This window comes from Mustelus asterias, chromosome 9, assembly GCF_964213995.1.
Source record: "Mustelus asterias chromosome 9, sMusAst1.hap1.1, whole genome shotgun sequence".
NCBI classification, from domain to species: Eukaryota; Metazoa; Chordata; class Chondrichthyes; order Carcharhiniformes; family Triakidae; genus Mustelus; species Mustelus asterias.
Genome location: NC_135809.1, coordinates 115,926,985 through 115,948,234, shown reverse-complemented (window position 1 = coordinate 115,948,234; position 21,250 = coordinate 115,926,985). Strand labels below are relative to the sequence as shown.

Sequence of the window (21,250 nt, the reverse complement as noted above, 5' to 3'; positions counted from 1 at the left end):
GATGTGCTGGTTAGGTGCATTGGTCATGCTAAATTCTTCCTCAGTGCACCCGAGGGAGTGTGGCGACTGGGGGATTTTCATAATAACTTCATTGCAGTGTGAATGTAAGCCTACTTGTGACTAATAAACAAACTTTACAAATTGACCTTTGAAAATTCGGTCCTCACCCTCCCTGGCTTGTCACCAAGCTCACCGGAGAGCTCAAAGGGCCGTTAAATGGGGACAAGCAGGTCCCCCATTCCACTTATCCCCCTCTAGTCTTCTGTTTGAAAATGGTGGCACATTCTGGAAGCATGGAAATCCATAGACAATCTCTGGTACTGTGAGTTTTAAAATCGCATCCTGACCTCATCAGTATTGGAACATCCGTCTCCCTGTGTGTTTGCTACGGTAACAGTTTTGGTGTTTCCCCACTTCCCACTCCTGATTGAGAAGGTTAAGAGCGGCACGGTAGCACAATGGTTAGCACTGTTGCTTCACAGCTCCAGGGTCCTGGGTTCGATTCCCGGCTCGGGTCACTGTCTGTGTGGAGTTTGCACATTCTCCTCGTGTCTGCGTGGGTTTCCTCCGGGTGCTCCGGTTTCCTCCCACAGTCCAAAGATGTGCAGGTTAGGTTGATTGGCCAGGTTAAAAAAAAAAATTGCCCCTTAGAGTCCTGAGATGCGTAGGTTAGAGGGATTAGCGGGTAAATAGGTGGGGGTAGGGCCTGGGTGGGATTGTGGTCGGTGCAGACTCGATGGGCCGAATGGCCTCCTTCTGCACTGTAGGGTTTCTATGATTTCTATGATGAAGAGGTGATTTAATTGGGGTGCTGAAATCTTGAGGAGTTTTCATAGCATACGTAAGGTTAAACTGTTTTCAGTGGCAGGAGGGTCGGTAACCAGGTGACTCATATTTAAGGTAATTGCTAAAAGACCTAACGGGAGACAAAGAATTTCTTTTATGCAGCAAGTTTTTGTGATGCAATACCTGAAAGTGTGGACGAAAAACATTCACGAATAACTTTCAGAAAAGTACTTAGAATCCTACAGTGCAGAAGGAGACCATTTGGCCCATCGAGTCTGCACCGACCACAATCCTACCCAGACTCTATCCCCATAACCCCATGCATTTACCCTAGCTAGTCCCCCTGACACTAAGGGGCAATTTACCATGGCCAATCCACCTAACCCACACATCTTTGGGGTGTGGGAGGAAACTGGAGCACCCGGAGGAAACCCATGCAAACATGAGGAGAATATGCAAACTCTACACAGAGAGTGACTCAAGCCGGGAATTGAACCTGGGTCGCTGGTGCTATGAGGTGGCAGTGATAACCACTATGCCACCAGGCCGCCCATGTGAAAGGGGAAGTTGTTGCAGGTCTATGAGGACAAAGGATTGGAATTAATTGGATAGCTCTTTCAAAGAGGCTTGATGGGCCGAATGGCCTTCTTCTGTGCTGCATAATTCTTTGAATGGGAGTTCATTATCAGAATGTTAAAATCAAGGTTTACAAACTAGGAGAAATGTTGATACTCAAACTTTCTAATTTGAAATCCCATAACTTACTGACCTTAATAACATTATGACAGTCCATCCTCTGGATTTGTAAAGGTAGAACTTATTTTTTAAAGTTGTGCTTAGCTCCCATTTTACTTTCTGAAATTAGATCTGGAGGGTGATTTCCCAGCCTTGCTGCGATTGGCACAGATCATGTCAATCCCAGAAAATAGCATGTGGGTTTAAAGATGGCTTCCGCACCAGGTGCCAAACAGTTTGTAATCATCCCGGTCCATTTCTACTGATGCAAACTGGATCACGCTCAGAAAGGGTGCGAGGCCGATTAGCATATTTAAAGAAGCATTTACCAGCTTAACCCATTTGACAGTGGAATACCCCAGGCCCGGGATTTTCCAACCCCAGGGCGCAATGCCCTGTGTGAATCATGACTGGTCTCCACTAGCTGAGACCAGGCATGGTGGCCATTGAGGCCCCCAAATGGTTGGGGACATGGCTGGGCAGTGCCCATCTGGCAGTGTCCACCTGGCAGTGCCCATCTTGCACTCTGGCAGTGCCAACCTGGCACCCTGGCAGTGCCAACCTGGCACCCTGGCATGTCAGTAGAGCACTGCCAGCATGATGGGGTTGTGCCAAGGAGGTGGGGCCTGAGTAGGGATGGGGCATAAAGTGGTGGGGCATGAAGTGGGTGAGGGGGTCATGTTGAGGGTCATGAAGGTGGTCCCATTGGGAAGGCCCCAATGCTCTGATGCTGGTGAACTGTGTCAGAGAGGGGGTGGGGAAACATGCCGCTGATGAGGGGAGGAAGCATGTCCCGATGTCCACTGGGGGAGGGAGGGGATCTCTCAGTGCACCGTGAGGTCGGGGCGCCCTTTCACAACAGCATCTGATCACTTTGCAGCCGGACCCACCATGTTTTAGCTCCATTGCTCCCAGAACCAGCGCGCAACTCACCACTCTCCCAAAAAGTGACTAAGTGTGAGACGATTGCGGACCGGTTTTCCTGCCGTTATTTGGGAAAATTGCGGCCCTAATCTCCCAGCTCATCCAGAGTGACCGTGAGAGACAAACAATGCAATGCAAAGACCTTTCTAAAGGCTGAAGGATTGTTAATGAGAGCCTGCTTTGTATTTTAGCCATTGCTGGATAGCCGGATTGCCTGAGGTTCTGTACTTTCCTCATCACCTTCATGTTCCATTGAACGGAATTTCAGCTCCATGTTTCACCTGCATTATTCTGCAGAATGTTGCAGATCGGTAACGCAAATGGTACAATATATGGAGAATTTAACCATTTCTATGGGGTGAATTGAGATTAAAGGGTATTTTTTTTTCAAAGGGAACAAACTATTAAAGGACACACATCTTTGAAGGGCATGTATTGCTTAGAGGGTTTGCATGATTTAAAGTGCTCATAACGTCCCAGAGGTTTTTGCTGTTTAGGGGATAAATGTCAATTAAAGGGCATGCAATGTTTATTTAAAGGGGTTGTATCATGTAAGACGATTGTGCAGTTTAAGGATTTTGCGTTGATTAAAGGCATGCATCATGTAAAAGATTTGTTTAATTTGAAAGGTCTGTATTTTTTCATGAATGTATTTTATTTAAAGGGGATGTTTCATTTGAAGGGTTTGTATTTTGTAATGAGCCACTGTTATTTAAAGGGGTTCTGGAATTGTGTTGTTTCAAGGGTTTGTGTGGTTTAAAGGTGTGCATTGTTTCAAAGCTGCACATTGATTCGAGGTTCAATATCATTAAACTGTAAATGCGAAAACAAATACTTTACATTCTGGAGAAGAAGGAGAAGCTTCTAAATGCCACATGTGTGTTGTTTTTCCCTCTAGATTTTGAACACGTCTGTGACTGATGGCTCTACAGCTGTCACAATGGTCTACATGGTGAGGAATGAGAGCACGCTTCTCAATGGTACAGCATCCAGCAGCCTCTTACACCACCTAACAGCTGCTGAGCTGGGATACTACCTGGCTTACCCACCTCTGATCCTGGCTGAACGTAAGTGCTCTCAATCATGTCTCGTTTTGTTCCGAAATTAAGACAAGGCAGAGCAAACAAGATGAGGAAGGTGAGGGGCTGACTGATGGACAGCACGGATGGCACAGTGGTTAGCACTGCTGCCTCACAGCGCCAGGGTCTCAGGTTCAATTCCATCCTCGAGTCACTGTCTGTGCGGAGTTTGCACGTTCTCCCCGTGTCTGCGTGGGTTTCGTCCGGGTGCTCCGGTTTCCTCCCACAATCCAAAAATGTGCCGGTTAGGTTGATTGGCCATACTAAATTGACACTAGTTTCAGGGGGATTAGCAGGGTAAATATGTGGGGTTACGGGAATAGGGCCTGGGTGGGATTGTGGTTGGTGCAGACTCAATGGGCCGAATGGCCTCCTGTGCTGTATGGATTCAATGGATCCTTCTAGGAGAGAAATATAGTGGTAGGAGGGCAATAAATGACATACTTGGCAGGGTTAGGAAGAGAAACTAATAAAGAGGAGAACGCATTTATACAGCATCTTTCACCTCAGCATGTCTCATAGCTCTTTGCAGCCAAAATTTTGAAGTACAGTCGCTGTTGTAACCTAAGAAATATGGCAGCAAATATGTGTCCAGCAAGGCCACTGATAGCAATGTGATAATGGCCCCGCAGCTTTATTTTTAGATATGCTGCTTGAGAGATTAATTCTGGCCGGGACGTCAGAGAAACCTGCCTTGCTTTTCTTCAAAATAATGCCATGGAATCAAATACATTCATTTCAGAGGGCAGACAGCACCTCGCCTTAACCTCACATTGAACATTAGGCACCTGTTACACTGTAGCACTCCCTCAGTACTGCGCTGGGAGTGCTGGCTTGGATCACGGACTCAAGCCTCTGGACTGGGAGTTGAATCTACAATCTATGACTCATGTGCGATTGCTTCTCACCGAGTCACAGCGAATACTTTAGAGATGTCTTGTGCGTGATTAAGCTGATGTGAGGGGAAACAAGCAAGAACAATCTTGAAGAACTGGGCAGCGAGGCAAAGCCATTGAAAAAGAATGGCTAAGAGAATGGAAGAGACTGCTGGACTGGTCTCAGTTGAAGGCCCCAACCTACCACTATCGATGATCATTGTTGGGTATTGCCTGCAGTCTCAATAGTGGCCACTGCTCCTAGTGGCGCTGTTAGGACGAGAGAGCTGCCAGCCCTCTGAATGGGCCTTCCTCACAGAATTCATGCCTTGGGCCAATTACCAGTCTAATTGTCTTGGGAGAACCTGGTCAAGAGAAGGCGGGGGAGGGGTGTGCGTGGTTGCTGCATATTCTTAAGATTAAACCTCTTTGCTTGAGTGAGAGAGCCCAGATCAAGAGAGAAATGTAATGATCTAATGCCCTGGGCTTATTTACTGTACAAGACACAAAGCACCAATCGCTCATAAGGGATTGGAAAAAAAAAAGTTGTGGGTTCATCTATTGAGACTAGGCTCATGAGAGCAATTATACATCAATATAAAGCCTGAAGGCAACAGAGCTGTGTGTGTGTGTTCTGCTCAAAGCAAAAGTGAAACTGAGACTGAATCACATGACACATTTCTCTTCTAATGATGTCATGCTGATATCACTTAAAGACATATTACAACAGACATGAGCTTAAAGTTAGAGCTAGGCTATTTATGGGTAATTTTAGGAGGTATTTCATCAAACAAAAGGTAATAGAGATTTGGGACTCTCTCCCCCAAAATTGCTGTTGAGACTAGAGGTCCACTGAAACTTTCAAAACTGAAATTTATTTAGTTAATAAATCTTGATGGTGGCACAGTGGTTAGCATTGCTGCCTCACAGCGCCAGGGACCTGGGTTGAATTTCGGCTTCGGGTTACTGTCTGTGTGGAGTTTGCACGTTCTCCCAATGTCTGTGTGGGTTCCCTCTGAGGTGTTCTGGTTTCCTCCCACAGTCCAAAGATGTGTGGGTTAGGTTGATTGGCCATGGTAAATTGCCCCTTAGTGTCAGAGGGATTAGTAGGGTAAATGTATGGGGATAGGGCCCTGGTGGAAATGTGGTCGGTGCAAACTCGATGGGCCAAATAGCCTCCTTATGCACTGTAGGGATTCTATGAGATGGGTGGATTTTTGTTGGACAAGATTATTAAAAGATTTGGAACTTAGGTGGGCAGATGGAATTAAAATACATATCAGCCAAGTTTTGATTGAATAGAGGGACGGGCTTGAGCTGAATGGCCTCCATTTGTTGCCAAGGTTTCCTACTATTGTGCTGTGGGATCGCAGACAAAGCAAGATCTTCTGCCTGACAATGTAATGGAATTTTGCAAGAACTCTTGAACTGTTTGAAATGTCACTTAATTGTTTTTCGATGGAAACATTCAGGATAACCTAATGATTGACAATGGTATCTGCTAATAATATCATAAACAGATGATTCAACATTGGAGTTTGATGGGATTCACAGAAATAAAATGCACTCTTGTCTCTGTAGATCCAAAAACGCTTATATAGCAATACATCAAAGAAACAGCACAGAAACAGGCCACTTGGCCCAACCAATCCCAGTTGGAATTTATCCTCTACACATGGAAATAATTCTAGTCATATTTACCTGTACTGTTCTAATATTGCTTTTCCAGCTGTCTAACTGGATCTTGAATGTTGCCATAGTTTCAGTCTCACCTTGTAAATGAATCCCAAAGCTTCACAGCTCCCATTTGTTCGGACATTTCTTTGTTCCAGCTCTTTTTAAAGATTTTTAACCTTGTATCGATGGCCTTCATTTGACACTCCCTCAACTAATGCAAAGCATGCAAGCAATACGAGCTATCCTTTTGACAACACTGGGATATAAGCCTAAATTCTATGATCCTACCCATGTCTGGGATCCTCCAGTCCCGCTGCAGTGAATGGAGGTTTGGCAGAGCGCCTAATTCTCTGTTCTCGCTGGCAGCGGTGCTAGGGCATGCGGCATCAGGGAATTCCGGCCGTAAGTTCCACAAATTCACCACCCTTTGGCTGAAGAAATTCCTCCTCATCACAGTTTCAAAGGAGCTTCCCTTCACTCTGAAGTTGTGCCCTCGAGTTCTCCCACTAGTGGAAACATCCTCTCCACGTCCGTTCTATCTGCCGATCAATCAATGAGGAAAACGACTTTGATCTCTGAATCGAAATGCGTAGTCTGTTCTCTCATTGGATCGGGGTGAATCTCTGGACTTCTGCTGTCAGGCTATGTAAGTGGCTGCACAGCGACTCACAAGAGAGGCCTTGATAGAACGGACGTGGAGAGGGTGTTTCCACTAGCGGGAGAACTCAAGGGCACAACTTCAGAGTGAAGGGATGCTCCTTTGAAACTGAGATGAGGAGGAATTTCTTCAGCAAAGGGTGGTGAATTTATGGAACTCGTTGCCACAGAGGGCTGTGGAACTCAGGTTATTGAGTGTCTTTAAGACAGAGATATATGGGTTGTTGATCAAAAAAGGGATGAAGGGTGACGGGGAGATGGCAGGAGAATGGGAATGAGAATCATATCAACCATGATTGAAGGAGCAGACTCGTTGGGCCGAATCGCCTAATTCTGCTCCTATAGCTTATGGTCTTATGGTCTTAAGAGGAGCTGTTCCTATGACTTTCTCGCCTCTCTTTCCAGCGCAGAGACATATGTCCTGAATTAAGAAAGAACAATGTTAAATTTGAGTGACACCTGATCGTGTCCTCAGAATATTGCAAAGAATGACATGTGAGGGAACCCAATGATGGAACTAAGCATTAAGACTTCAAAAAAATAGAATCCTACAGCACAGAGTGAAGAGATTTGATTCATTGTGCCTATGTCAATAAATAAACTTTAAACTATGCTGGTTCTTTTGAAGAGCTATCCAATTAATGCCTCTGCCCCTCTTGCTCTTTTCCCATCGCACTTGAAATGTTTCATAAAATCCCAGAAGGAGGCCATTCGGCCCATCGAGTCTGCACCAACCACAATCCTATCCAGGCCCTATTCCTGTAACCCCGCGTATTTACCCTGCTAATCCGCCTGATATTAGGATCAATTTAGCATGACCAATCAACCTAACCCACACATCTTTGGACTGTGAGAGTAAACCGGAGCACCCGGAGGAAACCCACGCAGACACAGAGAGAAAGTGCAAACTCCACCCAGACAGAGACCCGAGGCCGGAATTGAACCTGGTTCCCTGGCGCTGTGAGGCAGCAGTGCTAACTACTGTGCCACCATGCCACCCTTCAGGCATATACCCAATTCTCTTTGGAAAGTTATTCAAACAACTTTGACCAGCCTTTCAGACAGCATATTGCAGATTGCAATAATTTGCATGGTTAAAAAAATGTCACCACTGATACTTTTTGCCGATTACCTAAAACCTGTGTCTCCTGTCAGTGGAAACCTGTGTTTTCACTCTATCCAAACTCTCTTGAACTTCTGAACACTTTAACTAGAAAGCTATTCTTTTAATTTGCCACCGTGTTGCACAACTTTATTTTGACAGATGTCTTCTGGGTTTTGATTTTCCTTTACCCTCATGAGTCAGAATTAGGAGGAAATTAGGGCAATGTTTCAATTATAGAGAGAGCTGTTTTCTCAACCGCTGCTGAGATAGTGAGGTGAAAGTGAGGAAATAAGGGTTATATTTCACTCAGTCCGAGTTGCTGCGGCAACGTACACTTTGAAACACATGTTGTAGTTTGGAGCTAGGGGTAGTGATGATCAAGGTTCCAATGTTCTCTTTCCATCACAAAGCTGAGAAGAAATCTCTCCGCTGGTGCATGTGTTGGATTTGCAGGTTAATACTCAACTTGCTTGGTCACATTGGTGCAGTATGGTGGCACAGTGGGGTGGCACAATAGCACAGTGGTTACCACTGCTGTCTCAAAGCGCTAGGGACCCGGGTTCAGTTCCTACATTGGGTTACTGTCTGTATGGAGTTTACACGTTCTCCCCGTGTCTGCGTGGGTTTCCTCCGGGTGCTCTGGTTTCCTCCCACAGTCCAAAGATGTGTAGGTTAGGTGGATTGGCCATGGTAAAAAACATTGCCCCTTAGTGTCACCCACCTTATAGTTTTGTAACTGAATTTCATAGAATCCTACAGTGCAGAAGGAAGCCACTCAGCCCATCGAGTCTGTACCAACCACAATCCCACTCAGGCCCTATCCACATAACCCCATGAATTTACCTTTGCTCGTCCCCCTGACACTAAGGGGCAATTTAACATGGCCAATCCACCTAACCCACACACCTTTGGACTATGGGAGGAAACCGGAGTACCCGGAGGAAACCCATGCCGACACAGGGAGAACATGCAAACTCCACACAGACAGTGACCCAAGCTGGGAGTCGAACACAGGTCCCTGACGTTGTTCGACAGCAGTGCTAACCACTATGCCACCGTGCTGCCCCCCATTATGCCACCGTGCCACCCCTAGTTGTGAATGCTTGGAGCATTTGAAAGAAAATGGATGAATTAGTTGCACAGATAGATATAAAGGGGTATGATATAGTTGGCATTACGGAGATGTGGCTCCATGGTGAGTAAGGATGGGAACTAAACATTGAGGGCTATTCAGTGTTTAAGAAGGGCAGACGGTAGAGTTGCATTGTTGATTGAAGATGATATTGATGCGATATTGAGGAAAGATATTAGCATGAATGTTGTGGAATCTGTATGGGTCGAATTAAGAAGGGCGATTCGGTGGCACAGTGGTTAGCATTGTTGCCTCAGAGCGCCAGGGACCTGGGTTCGATACCTGACTTGGGTCACTGTGCGGAGTTTGTGCGTTTGCCCCGTGTCTGCGTGGGTTTCCTCCGGGTGCTCTGGTTTCCTCTCACAGTCTGAAAAACGTGCTGGTTAGGTGCATTGGCCATGCTAAATTCTCCCTCGAACAGGTGCTGGAGTGTGGCGATTAGGGGATTTTCACAGTAACTTCATTGCAGTGCTAATGTAAGCCTACTTGTGATACTAATAAATAAACTTTAAAATGGGCAGAAAACATTGGTGGGGGTAGTATACAGACCACCAAACTGTAGTGGTAATTTTGGGAAAAGCATTAGACAGGAAATTAGAGATGCATGTGTTGAAGGAACATCTGTGATTATGGGCGACTTTAATCTGCATATAGATTAGGAAGTCAAATTAGTCACAGTATAATAGAGGAGGAATTTCTGGAATGTATACAGGATGGTTTTCTGGAGTAATACGTTGAGGAACCAACAAGGGAGCAGGTAATCTTGGACTGCATGTTTTGCAATGAGAAAGGATTAGTTGTCAATCTAGTTGTGAGAGAACCCTTGGGGATGAGTGATCATCAGATGATACAATTCTTTGTCAAGGCGGATAATGATGCAGTTGATTCTGAGGCCAAGGTCCTGAATCTCAATAAAGGTAACTATGATGGCATGAATTGGCCATGACGGACTGGGAAACATTACTGAAAGGAAAGTCATTGGACAGGCAATGGCAGGCATTTGATGAACGAATAGGTTAACTCCAAAAGTTGTTCATTCCTGTTTGGCGCAAGGGAATTGTGGCCAAACCATGGTTTACAAGGGAAATTAGAGATAGTATCAGATTCAAGGAGGAAGCATACAAATTGGCAAGGAAAAAGCAATAAGCCTGAGGATTGGGAGCAGTTCAAAATTCTGCAAAGGAGGACCAAGGGTTGATTAAGAAGGGAAAAATAGAGTATGAAAGTAAGCTAGCAGGGAACATAAAAACTGACTGTAAAAGTTTCTATTGATATGTAAAGAGAAAAAGATTGACACAAACAAATATAGGCCCTTACTTTGCTTCAGTCTTCATAAAGGAGAAGTCTCACAACACCAGGTTAAAGTCCAACAGGTTTTTTGGTAGTACGAGCTTTCGAAACCCTGCTCCTTCATCAGGTGAGTCATGGATTTACTATGCCCACCCCAGTCCCACCCCAGTCCCACCCCAGTCCAACCCCAGCATCTCCACATCTTCACAAAGGAAGACATGAATAATATACTGGAAGTATTGAGAGAAACATGTTTTAGTGAGGAGCTGAAGGAAATCAGCATTCGTAGAGAAATGGTTTTGGGGAAATTGATGGGATTGAAGGTGGATAAATCTCCAGGTCCTGCTAATCTTTATCCCAGAGTACTTAAGGAAGTGGCGCTGAAAATAGTGGGTCCATTAGTAGTTATTTTCCAAAATTCTTTGGACTCTGGAATAGTTCCTACAAATTGGAAGATAGTTAATGTAAGCCCGCTATTTAAAAAGGGAGGTAGAGAGAAAATAGGGAACTATAGACCAGCGAGCCTAACGTTGGTACTGGGGAAGTTGCTAGAGTCTATTATCCCAGGATTTCATAACTCGGCATTTGGAAGGCAGTGGTATCATCAGACAAAGTCAGCATGAATTTACAAAAGGGAAATCATGCTTGACGAATCTATTGGAATTTTTTGAGGACGTAACTCATAGAATTGACCGAGGAGAACCAGTGGATGTGGTTTATTTAGACTTTCAGAAGGCTTTCGACATGGTCTCACATAACAGACTACTATGTAAAGTTAAAGCACATGCAATTGCAGGTGATGCCTTGAGATGGATAGAAAGCTGGTTAGCAGATAGGAAGCAAAGAGTTGGTATAAATGGGTTTTTTTCTGATTGGCAGTCAGTGACCTGTCGGGTTCCACAGGGATCTGTGCTAGGACCCCAGCTGTTCACATATATTAAGGATTTGGAAGAGGGCACTGTGAATGTATTATCTCTAAATTTTCAGGTGATACAAAGTTGGGTGGGAAGGTGAGCAGTGAGGACAATGCAGAGATGCTTCAGCATGATCTGGACAGGCTGAGTGTGTGGGCATCTGCATGGTAGATGCAGTATAACATGGGTAAATGTGAGGTTATCCATTTTCAGTGTTTAGGAAGGACAGATGGAAAGGAAAAGCTGGTGGAGTTGCATTGTTGATTAAAGAAGATATTGATATATTGAGGAAAGATATTAGCATAGATGATGTGGAATCTGTAGGGGTCGTGTTAAGAAACAACAAAGAGCAAAAGACATTGGTGGGGGTGGTATACAGACCACCAAACTGTAGTGGTAATGTTGGGAAAAGCATTAGACAGGAAATTAGAGATGCATGTGTTAAAGGAACATCCTTTTGATTATTGGTGACTTTAATCTGCATTTAGTTTGGGAGAGTCAAATTAGTCACTGTACAATAGAAGAGGAATTTCTGGAGTGCACATGGGGTGGTTTTCTGCAACAGTATGTTGAGGAACCAACAAGGGAGCAGGCCATCTTGGAATGGGTGTTGTGCAATGAGAAAGGATTAGTTGGCAATCTGGATGTGAGAGAACCCTTGGGGATGAGTGATCATAATATGGTGGAATTCTTTGTCAAGGTGGACAATGACGTTGAGATTTTGAGACCAGGGTCCTAAAACTCAATAAAGGTAATAATGATGGTATGAGACATGAATTAGCCATGATGGACTGGGAAACATTACTGAAAAGAAAGACATTGGACAGGCAAAGGCAGGCATTTAAAAAATGAATAGGTGAACTCCAGAAGTTGTTTATTCCTGTTTGACGCAAGAGTGGTCAGGGAATTGTGGCCAAACCATGGCTTACAAGGGAAATTAGAGAACGTATCAGATTCAAGGATGAAGCATACAAATTGGAAAAAAAGCAATTGGCCTGAGGATTGGGAGCAGTTCAAAATTCAGCAAAGGAGGACCAAGGGATTGATTAAGAAGGGAAAAGTAAAGTATGAAAGTAAGCTAGCGGGGAACATAAAAACTGACTGTAAAAGTTTCTATATGTAAAGATTGACAAAAATGAATGTAGGCCCTTACAGTCAGAAACGGGAGAATTCATAACAGAGAATAAAGAAGTGGCTGAGGAATTAAATTTGTACTTTATTCATGTCTTCCTTTGTGAAGAGTGAAGCAATGTACCAGAAGTGCTGAAAGGAACATGTTTTATTGAGGAGCTGAAGGAAATCAGCATTCGTAGAGAAATGGTTTTGGGGAAATTGACGGGATTGAAGGTGGATAAATCTCCAGGTCCTGATAATCTGCTACCCGGAGCACTTAAAAAAGTGGCCTTGGAAATAGTAAATCCATTGAACAAAGAACAAAGAAAATTACAGCACAGGAACAGGTCCTTCGGCCCTCCAAGCCAGCACCGACCATGCTGCCCGACTTAACTAAAACCCCCTACACTTCCGAGGACCATATCCCTCTATTCCCATCTCATTCATGTACTTGTCAAGACGCCCCTTAAAAGTCACTACCGTATCCGCTTCCACTACCTCCTCCGGCAACGAGTTCCAGGCACCCACCACTCTCTGTGTAAAACATCTGCCTCGTACATCTCTTTTAAAACTTGCTCCTCGAACCTTAAACCTATGCCCCCTAGTAATTGACTCTTCCACCCTGGGAAAAAGCTTCTGAATATCCACTCTGTCAATGCCTCTCATAATCTTGTAGACTTCTATCAGGTCTCCCCTCAACCTCCGTCGCTCCAGTGAGAACAAACCAAGTTTCTCCAACCTCTCCTCATAGCTCATGCCCTCCATACCAGGCAACATCCTGGTAAATCTTTTCTGTACTCTCTCCAAAGCCTCCACATCCTTCTGGTAGTGTGGCGACCAGAATTGAACACTATATTCCAAGTGCGGCCTCACTAATGTTCTATAAAGCGTCAACATGACTTGCCAATTTTTAAACTCAATACCCCGGCCGATGAAGGCAAGCACGCCGTATGCCTTCTTGACTACCTTCTCAACCTGCATTGCCACTTTCAGTGACCTGTGTACCTGTACACCCAGATCCCTTTGCCTATCAATACTCCTAAGGGTTCTGCCATTTACTGTATATTTCCTATCAGTATTAGACCTTCCAAAATGCATTACCTCACATTTGTCTGGATTAAACTCCATCTGCCATCTCTCCGCCCAAGTCTCCAACTGATCTATATCCTGCTGTATCCTCTGATGGTCCTCATCGCTATCCGCAAATCCACCAACCTTTGTGTCGTCCGCAAACTTACTAATCAATCCAGTTACATTTTCTTCCAAATCATTTGTATATATTACAAACAGCAAAGGTCCCAGCACTGATCCCTGAGGAACACCACTTGTCACAGCCCTCCATTCAGAAACGCACCCTTCCACTGCTACCCTCTGTTTTCTTTGACCGAGCAGTTTTGTATCCACCTTACCAGCTCACCTCTGATCCCATGCGACTTCACCTTCTGCACCAGTCTGCCATGAGGGACCTTGTCAAAGGCCTTACTGAAGTCCATGTAGACAACACCCACTGCCCTACCCTCATCAATCATCTTCGTCACTTCCTCGAAAAACTCGATCAAGTTCGTGAGACACGACCTCCCCTTCACAAAACCATGTTGCCTCTCACTAATACGTCCACTTATTTCCAAGTGGGAATAAAGCCTGTCTCGAAGAATCCTCTCCAATAATTTCCCTACCACTGATGTAAGGCTCACCGGCCTGTAATTACCTGGATTATTCTTGCTACCCTTCTTAAACAAAGGAACAACATTGGCTATTCTCCAATCCTCTGGGACCTCCCCTGTAGCCAGTGAGGCTACAAAGATTTCTCTCAAGGCCTCAGCAATTTCCTCCCTTGCCTCTCTCAGCATTCTGGGGTATATCCCATCAGGCCCTGGAGACTTGTCTACCTTAATGTTTCTCAAGAACCCCAACACCTCCTCCTTTTTGATCTCAACATGACTCAAACTATCTCCACATCCTTTCCCAGGTGGTTATTTTCCAAAATTCTTTGAATTCTGGAATAGTTCCTACAGATCGGAGGGTAGCTAATGTAAGCTTGCTATTTAAAAAGGGAGGTAGAGGGAAAACAGGGAACTATAGACCAGTGAGCCCGACATCAGTACTGGGGAAGTTGCTAGAATCTATTATCAAGGATTTCATAACTCGGCATTTGGAAAGCAGTGGTATAATCAGACAAAGTCAGCATGGATTTACAAAAGGGAAATCATGCCTGACGAATCTATTGGAATTTTTTGAGGATGTAACTAGTAGAGTTGACAAAGGAGAACCAGTGGATGTGGCTTATTGAGACTTTCACGAGGCTTTCAACAAGATGTCACATAACAGACAACTATGTAAAGTTAAAGTCCATGGGATTGCAGGTAATGCCTTGAGATGGATAGAAAGTGGTTAGCAGATAGGAAGTAAAGAGTTGGCATAAATGGGTCTGTTTCTGATTGGCAGTCAGTGATTAGTGGGGTTCCGCAGGGATCTGTTCACATTATATATTAATAATTTGGAAGAGGGAACTGAATGTATTATCTCCAAATTTGCAAATGATACAAAATTGGGTGAGAGGGTGAGGAAGATGCAGAGATGATTCAGTGTGATTTGGACGGACTGAGTGTGTGGATATCTGCATGATATCTAACAGGGTGAGGCAGTGTAATGTGCATAAATCTGAGATTATCCACTTTGGTAGCAATAATAGAAAGACAGATTATTACTTGAATGGGTGTAAATTAAGAGAGGTGGATACTCAATGAGACCTTGGAGTCCTCTTGCATCAGTTGCTGAAAATAAGCTTGCAGGTATAGCAGGCAGTAAAGAAGGCAAAGGGTATGTTGGCTTTCATCGCGAGAGGAGTTGAGTATAGGGATAGGGATGTTTTGCTGCAATTATATAGGGCGTTGGTGAGGCCACATCTGGAATATTGTGTGCAGTTTTGGTGTCCTTATCTGAGGAACGACATCCTTGCTATAGAGGGAGTAGAGCAAAGATTTATCAGGCTGCTTCCTGGAATGGCAGGTCTGTCACATGAGAAGAAACTAAATTGGTTAGGATTATATTCACTGGAGTTTAGAAGAGTGAGAGGGGATCTCATAGAAACTTATAAAATTCTAACAGGGTTAGAGAGGCCAGAGTCAGAAAGAATCTTCCCAGTGGTGGGGGAGTCCAGAACTAGGATACATAGTTTGAGGATAAATCTTTTAGAACTAAAGTGAGGAGAAATTTCTTCACCAGAAGGGTGGTGAATGTGTGGAATTCATTACCACAGGAAGTAGTTGAGGTGAAAACGTCTGATTTCAAGAAGGAATTAGATATAGCTCTTGGGGCTAAAGGGGTCAAGGGATATGGGGGGAAGGGAAGATCAGGGTATTGAATCTGATGATCAGCCATGATCAAAATTAATGGTGGAGCAGGCTCGAAGGGCCGAATGGCCTACTCCTGCTTCTAGTTTCTATGTTTCTGTGTCCCAAGATGTGTATGTTAGGGGTTTAGCCATGTATGGGGTTTGAGGATGATCGGGGGGGAAGGGCCTGGGTAAGATACTCTGTCAGAGAGTCAGTGCAGACTTGATGGCCCGAATGGCCTCCTTCTGCACTGTCGGGATTCTATGATTCCATTATGGGTGTGCCTTCTTTGGCCATCAAGTTCTGGGGTGGCACTCAAGCCTGGAGCATCTGGCTCAAAGGCAGGGATGCTATCCACTGCTCCACTAGTTTAAGTTTAAGTTGATTTATTAGTGTCATAAGTAGGCTTATATTAACACTGCAATGAAGTTATTGTGAAAATCCCCTAATAGCCACACTCTGGTGCCTGTTTGGGTACACTGAGGGGGAATTTAGCATGGCCAATGCACCTAACCAGCACGTTTTTCGGACTGTGGGAGGAAATTGGAGCACCCGGAGGAAACCCACGCAGACACTGGGAGAATGCGCAGACTGCACAGACAGTGACCCAAGCCAGGAATTGAATCCAGATCCCCGGTGCTGTGAGACAGCAGTGCTAACCACTGTGCCACCGTGCCTCTTGAGGTAATGGTAACAGACTTTTATCCCATTTTTTTAATGATTACTGTAAGTTATTTCTTTCTATCACTACCCTACTGTTTGCAAAATGAGTTGTGCCAACCAGGGCCAATGATAAAATCTGTCAAGCTTTTGAATGTGCTGGCAGTGGATTTCTAGTAACATGTAATGTTTATCAATGGGTTTACTGAAGCAATAGTGTGCTTGAAGTTAGTGTGAAGGAAGATTGAGTCTAGTTCGACTGAGGGGTTATTGAATCAAATTGTTTGAAATGTCAAATCAATTTGATGAAGCAGGCGTTTAGAAACGATTTCCTCTGGTGGTGGAATCAAGACCATAAGATATAGGAGCAGAATTAAGCCATTCAGCCCATCGAGTCTGCTCTGCCATTCAGTTATGGCTGATATGATTCTCATCCCCTTTCTCCTGCCTTTTCCCCAATATTCCTGATCCCCTTATTGATCAAGAACCTGTCTATCTCTGTCTTAAAGACACCCAATGACCTGGCCTCCACCTCTCTCTGTGGTAATGAATTCCACAGATTCAACACCCTCTGGCTGAAGAAATTCCTCCTCATCTCAGTTTTAAAGGAGTGCCTCTTCACTCTGAGGTTGTGCCCTCGAGTTCTAGTCTCTCCCACTAGTGGAAACATCCTCTCCACGTTCACTCTATCTAGGCCTCTCAGTATTTTGTAAGTTTCAATTAGATTCCCCCTTATCCTTCTAAACACCATCAAGTATAGACCCAGACTCCTCAACCACTCCTCATATGACAAACCCTTCATTGCCGGGATCATTCATTTATCCAAAGACCAAAGGGGCTTAATTTTAGCATTAGAGCCAGCCCATTTAGGAGAGAAATCCGGAAATACTTATTTCCCACAAAGCGTAGTAGAAATCTGTAATAATATTAGTGATGCTGGAGCTTTCAAAACACAGATGGATACTTTTTTTCTTGTCCTGCTACCACTCTGTTTAGCCATGCACCATAGCCTGGTTTAATTTAGTCTTCCCTGCTTTCCACCCTATTGTAGATCTTTCCTTGTGTTCCTTTATGCACCCCCCGCCCGCCCGCCCCTCCCCCCCGCCGCTCCCCCCAGACTTCACTTACTTAAAACGTCCTTTATCTCCAACTATTCCCAATTCTGCCAAAAGTTATTTGATCTGAAACATCAGCTCTGTTCCTCTCTCCGCAGAGCCTGCCTGACCTGCTGAGTATTTCCAGCAATTTCTGTTTTCATTCCAACATCCCAGCATCTGCAATATTTTGCTGTTGTATCAATAGGTTTTGTTAGTAAAGGTATCAAAGGATTTGGAGTTAAGTTGAACTGAATGGAGTTGAAGCACAAATTAGCCATGATCTAATTGAGCCTCCTAATCAGCCTCCCATCCATTGACACTGTCTACACTTCCTGCTGCCTCGGAAAAGAAGCCAGCATAATCACGGACCCCATGCACCCCTGATGTACTCCCTTCCACCTTCTTCCATCAGGAAAAAGATACAAATGTCTGAGAAGACGTACCGACCGACTTAACAGCAACTGGGCGGCACAGTGGTTAGCACTGCTGACTCACAGTGCCACGGACCTGGGTTCGATTCCCGGCTTGGGTCACTGTGTGTGGAGTTTGCATGTTCTTATCGTGTCTGTATTGGTTTCCTCTGGGTACTCTGGTTTCCTCCCACAGTCCAAAGATGTGCGGGTTAGGTTGACTGGCCAAGATAAATTGTCACTTAGTGTCAGGAGGACTAGCAGGGTAAATATGTGGGGCTATGGGGATAGGGACTGGGTGGGATTGTGGTCGGTGCAGACTCGAGGTCGAATGACCTCCTTCTGCACTGAAGGGATTCTATGATTCTAACTTCTTCCCTGCTGCCATCATACTTTTGAATGGACCTACCTTACATTAAATTGATCTTTCTCTACATCCTTTCTATGACTGTAGCACTACATTCTGCACCCTCTCCTTTACTTCTCCCCTATATACTCTATGAACGGTATGCTTTGTCTGTATAGCACACAAAAAACAATACTTTTCATTGTATCCCAATATAGGCGACAATAATAAATCAAATCAAATCAAGAATGGTGGAAGTGGTTTGAAGGACTGAATGATCTACTCTTGATCATCCTATATTCCTGTGTTTCTCACTCTTCTCTCTCTCTCTTTCTCTCTCTCGCGCTCAATATCGTCACAACCAAAACATAAAGTCAGCAACAAATACATTACGAGTAAATTACATTTTCTAATCCATTTACATTATTACATTTCTTTGAATGTAATTAACTCTAAATTAATTACAAATTAAAGCTAGAAAAACCTGACAGTGTTGGGAAATTGGAACCCATGTGGATTGTCAGATACAACATTGACAATCCTGGAAGCAGCTCATTAGATTACAATGATGGTTTATCAACTGTGTCATTCAAGCAGTATCTCTCCTGGGTGTTGCAAACTATGCAGGAGCACTTTTTTCATATATTTTCTTGAGCAGCTAATGTGCACAAGGACTAAAAAGGTCAAAGTTTCCATCCCCTGTGGAGGAAATCTTTCTATTTTTATTGACAGAGCATAGAAAATTCAAAGCTCAGAATGTGGCCATTCAGCCCATTGTTGCTGTGTCAGCTGAAAAAGAGCTAACCAGCTCTTGGTGGATTGGCCATGCTGATTTCCCCCATAGTGTCTCGATATGTGCAGGTTAGGTGGATTGAGCATGGTAAAATCATGGGGTTATGGGGATTTTTGTTTGATTTGATTTGTTATTGTCACATGTATTAGTATACAATGAAAAGTATTGTTTCTTGCATGCGATACAGATAAAGCATACCGTTCATAGAGAAGGAAATGAGAGAGTGCAGAATGTAGTATTACAGTCATAGCTAGGGTGTAGAGAAAGATCAACTTAATGCAAGGTAAGTCCATTCAAAAGTCTGACGGCAGCAGGGAAGAAGCTGTTCTTGAGTCGCTTGGTATGTGACCTCAGACTTTTGTATCTTTTTCCTGACAGAAGAAGATGGAAGAGAGAATGTCCGGGATGCGTGGGTTATGCTGGCTGCTTTTCCGAGGCAGCGGGAAGTGTAGACAGAGTCAATGGATGGGAGGCTGGTTTGCGTGATGGATTGGGCTACATTCACGACCTTTTGTAGTTACTTGTGGTCTTGGGCAGAGCAGGAGCTATACCAAGCTGTGATACAACCAGAAAGAATGCTTTCTATAGTGCATCTGTAAAAGTTGGTAAGAGTCATAGCTGACATGCCAAATTTCCTTAGTCTTCTGAGAAGGGGTAGAGCGGAGGATAGGGTAGAGCGGAGGGCCTGGTTGGGATGCTTTTTTGGAGAGTCAGTGCAGCTCGATGGGCTGAATGGCCTTTTTCTGCACTGTTGGGATTCAGTCATTCTATGTCAGTTGATGCTCAGTTAACATGACAGATGTCCATCACAGCTAATTATCTTTTTCCTAACTCTCTTGCTGGAAGGTCTGACCTGTATCATCACTGCGTCCCTCATCATTTGTGTAGAGAGGTTAAGCTGGGAGGGCAGTAATTCATTCTGAATGCTTTTTGACTCTTTCGTGAGTCCCTTCCTTGCTTTGTAGAGACCATGATCTTTGATGACAGATTTGTAGAAGAGACAGACACGTGGAGAAAATACCTGTGGTGTTTGACATGGAGTTCTTATGGGCCTTATCTCTGCTAAAGTCTAATGCAGCATAGAATGACTGGGCTAAACTTTCCACTTTATAAGACCATAAGACAAAGGAGCAGAAGTAGGCCATTCGGCCCGTCTAGGTTTCTTTGCCATTCAATGAGATCATGACTAATCTGATATCATATTCCTCAACTCCACTTTCATGCTCATAACCCTTGATTCTCTGACTGATTTAAAATCTGTCTATGTCAGCCTTGCATATATTTAATGTTCCACTTTCTATATCCCTCTACATTAAAGAATTCCACAGATTCACTACCCTCTGAGAGAAGAATTTCCTCCTGATCTCTGTTTTAAATGGGTGACATGATGTGGAGATGCCGGCGTTGGACTGGGGTAAACACAGTAAGAAGTTTAACAACACCAGGTTGAAGTCCAACAGGTTTATTTGGTAGCAAAAGCCACAAGCTTTCGGAGTCTTAAGCCCCTTCTTCAGGTGAGTGGGAATTCTGTTCACAAACAGGGCATATAAAGACACAAACTCAATTTACAGAATAATGGTTGGAATGCGAATACTTACAGCTAATCAAGTCTTTAAGATACAAACAATGTGAGTGGAGAGAGCATTAAGACAGGTTAAAGAGATGTGTGTTGTCTCCAGACAGGACAACCAGTGAGACTCTGCAGGTCCAGGCAAGCTGTGGGAATTACAGATAGTGTGACATGAACCCAATATCCCGGTTGAGGCCATCCTCATGTGTGCGGAACTTGGCTATCAGTTTCTGCTCAGCGACTCTGCGCCGTCGTGTGTCGTGAAGGCCGCCTTGGAGAACGCTTACCCGAATATCAGAGGCCGAATGCCCGTGACCGCTGAAGTGCTCCCCAACAGGAAGAGAACAGTCTTGCCTGGTGATTGTCGAGCGGTGTTCATTCATCCGTTGTCGCAGCGTCTGCATGGTTTCCCCAATGTACCATGCCTCGGGACATCCTTTCCTGCAGTGTATCAGGTAGACAACATTGGCCGAGTTGCAAGAGTATGTACTGTGTACCTGGTGGATGGTGTTCTCACGTGAGATGATGGCATCTGTGTCGATGATCCGGCACGTCTTGCAGAGGCTGCTGTGGCAGGGTTGTGTGATGTCGTGGTCACTGTTCTCCTGAAGGCTGGGTAGTTTGCTGCGGACAATGGTCTGTTTGAGGTTGTGCGGTTGTTTGAAGGCAAGAAGTGGGGGTGTGGGGATGGCCTTGGCGAGATGTTCATCTTCTTCAATGACATGTTGAAGGCTCCGGAGGAGATGCCGTAG

General features: G+C 44.5%; 1 protein-coding gene across 1 annotated transcript in view; it reads left to right on the top strand.

Moving 5' to 3' along the window:
• kiaa1549la (KIAA1549-like a) overlaps positions 1-21,250 on the top strand; it is a 199,264-nt gene that overhangs the window by 29,795 nt on the left and 148,219 nt on the right. Inside the window, exon 7 of the mRNA XM_078221393.1 lies at positions 3,344-3,512. Coding sequence (XP_078077519.1) covers positions 3,344-3,512 — 169 coding nt within the window. The remainder of the gene's footprint in view (positions 1-3,343; positions 3,513-21,250) is intronic.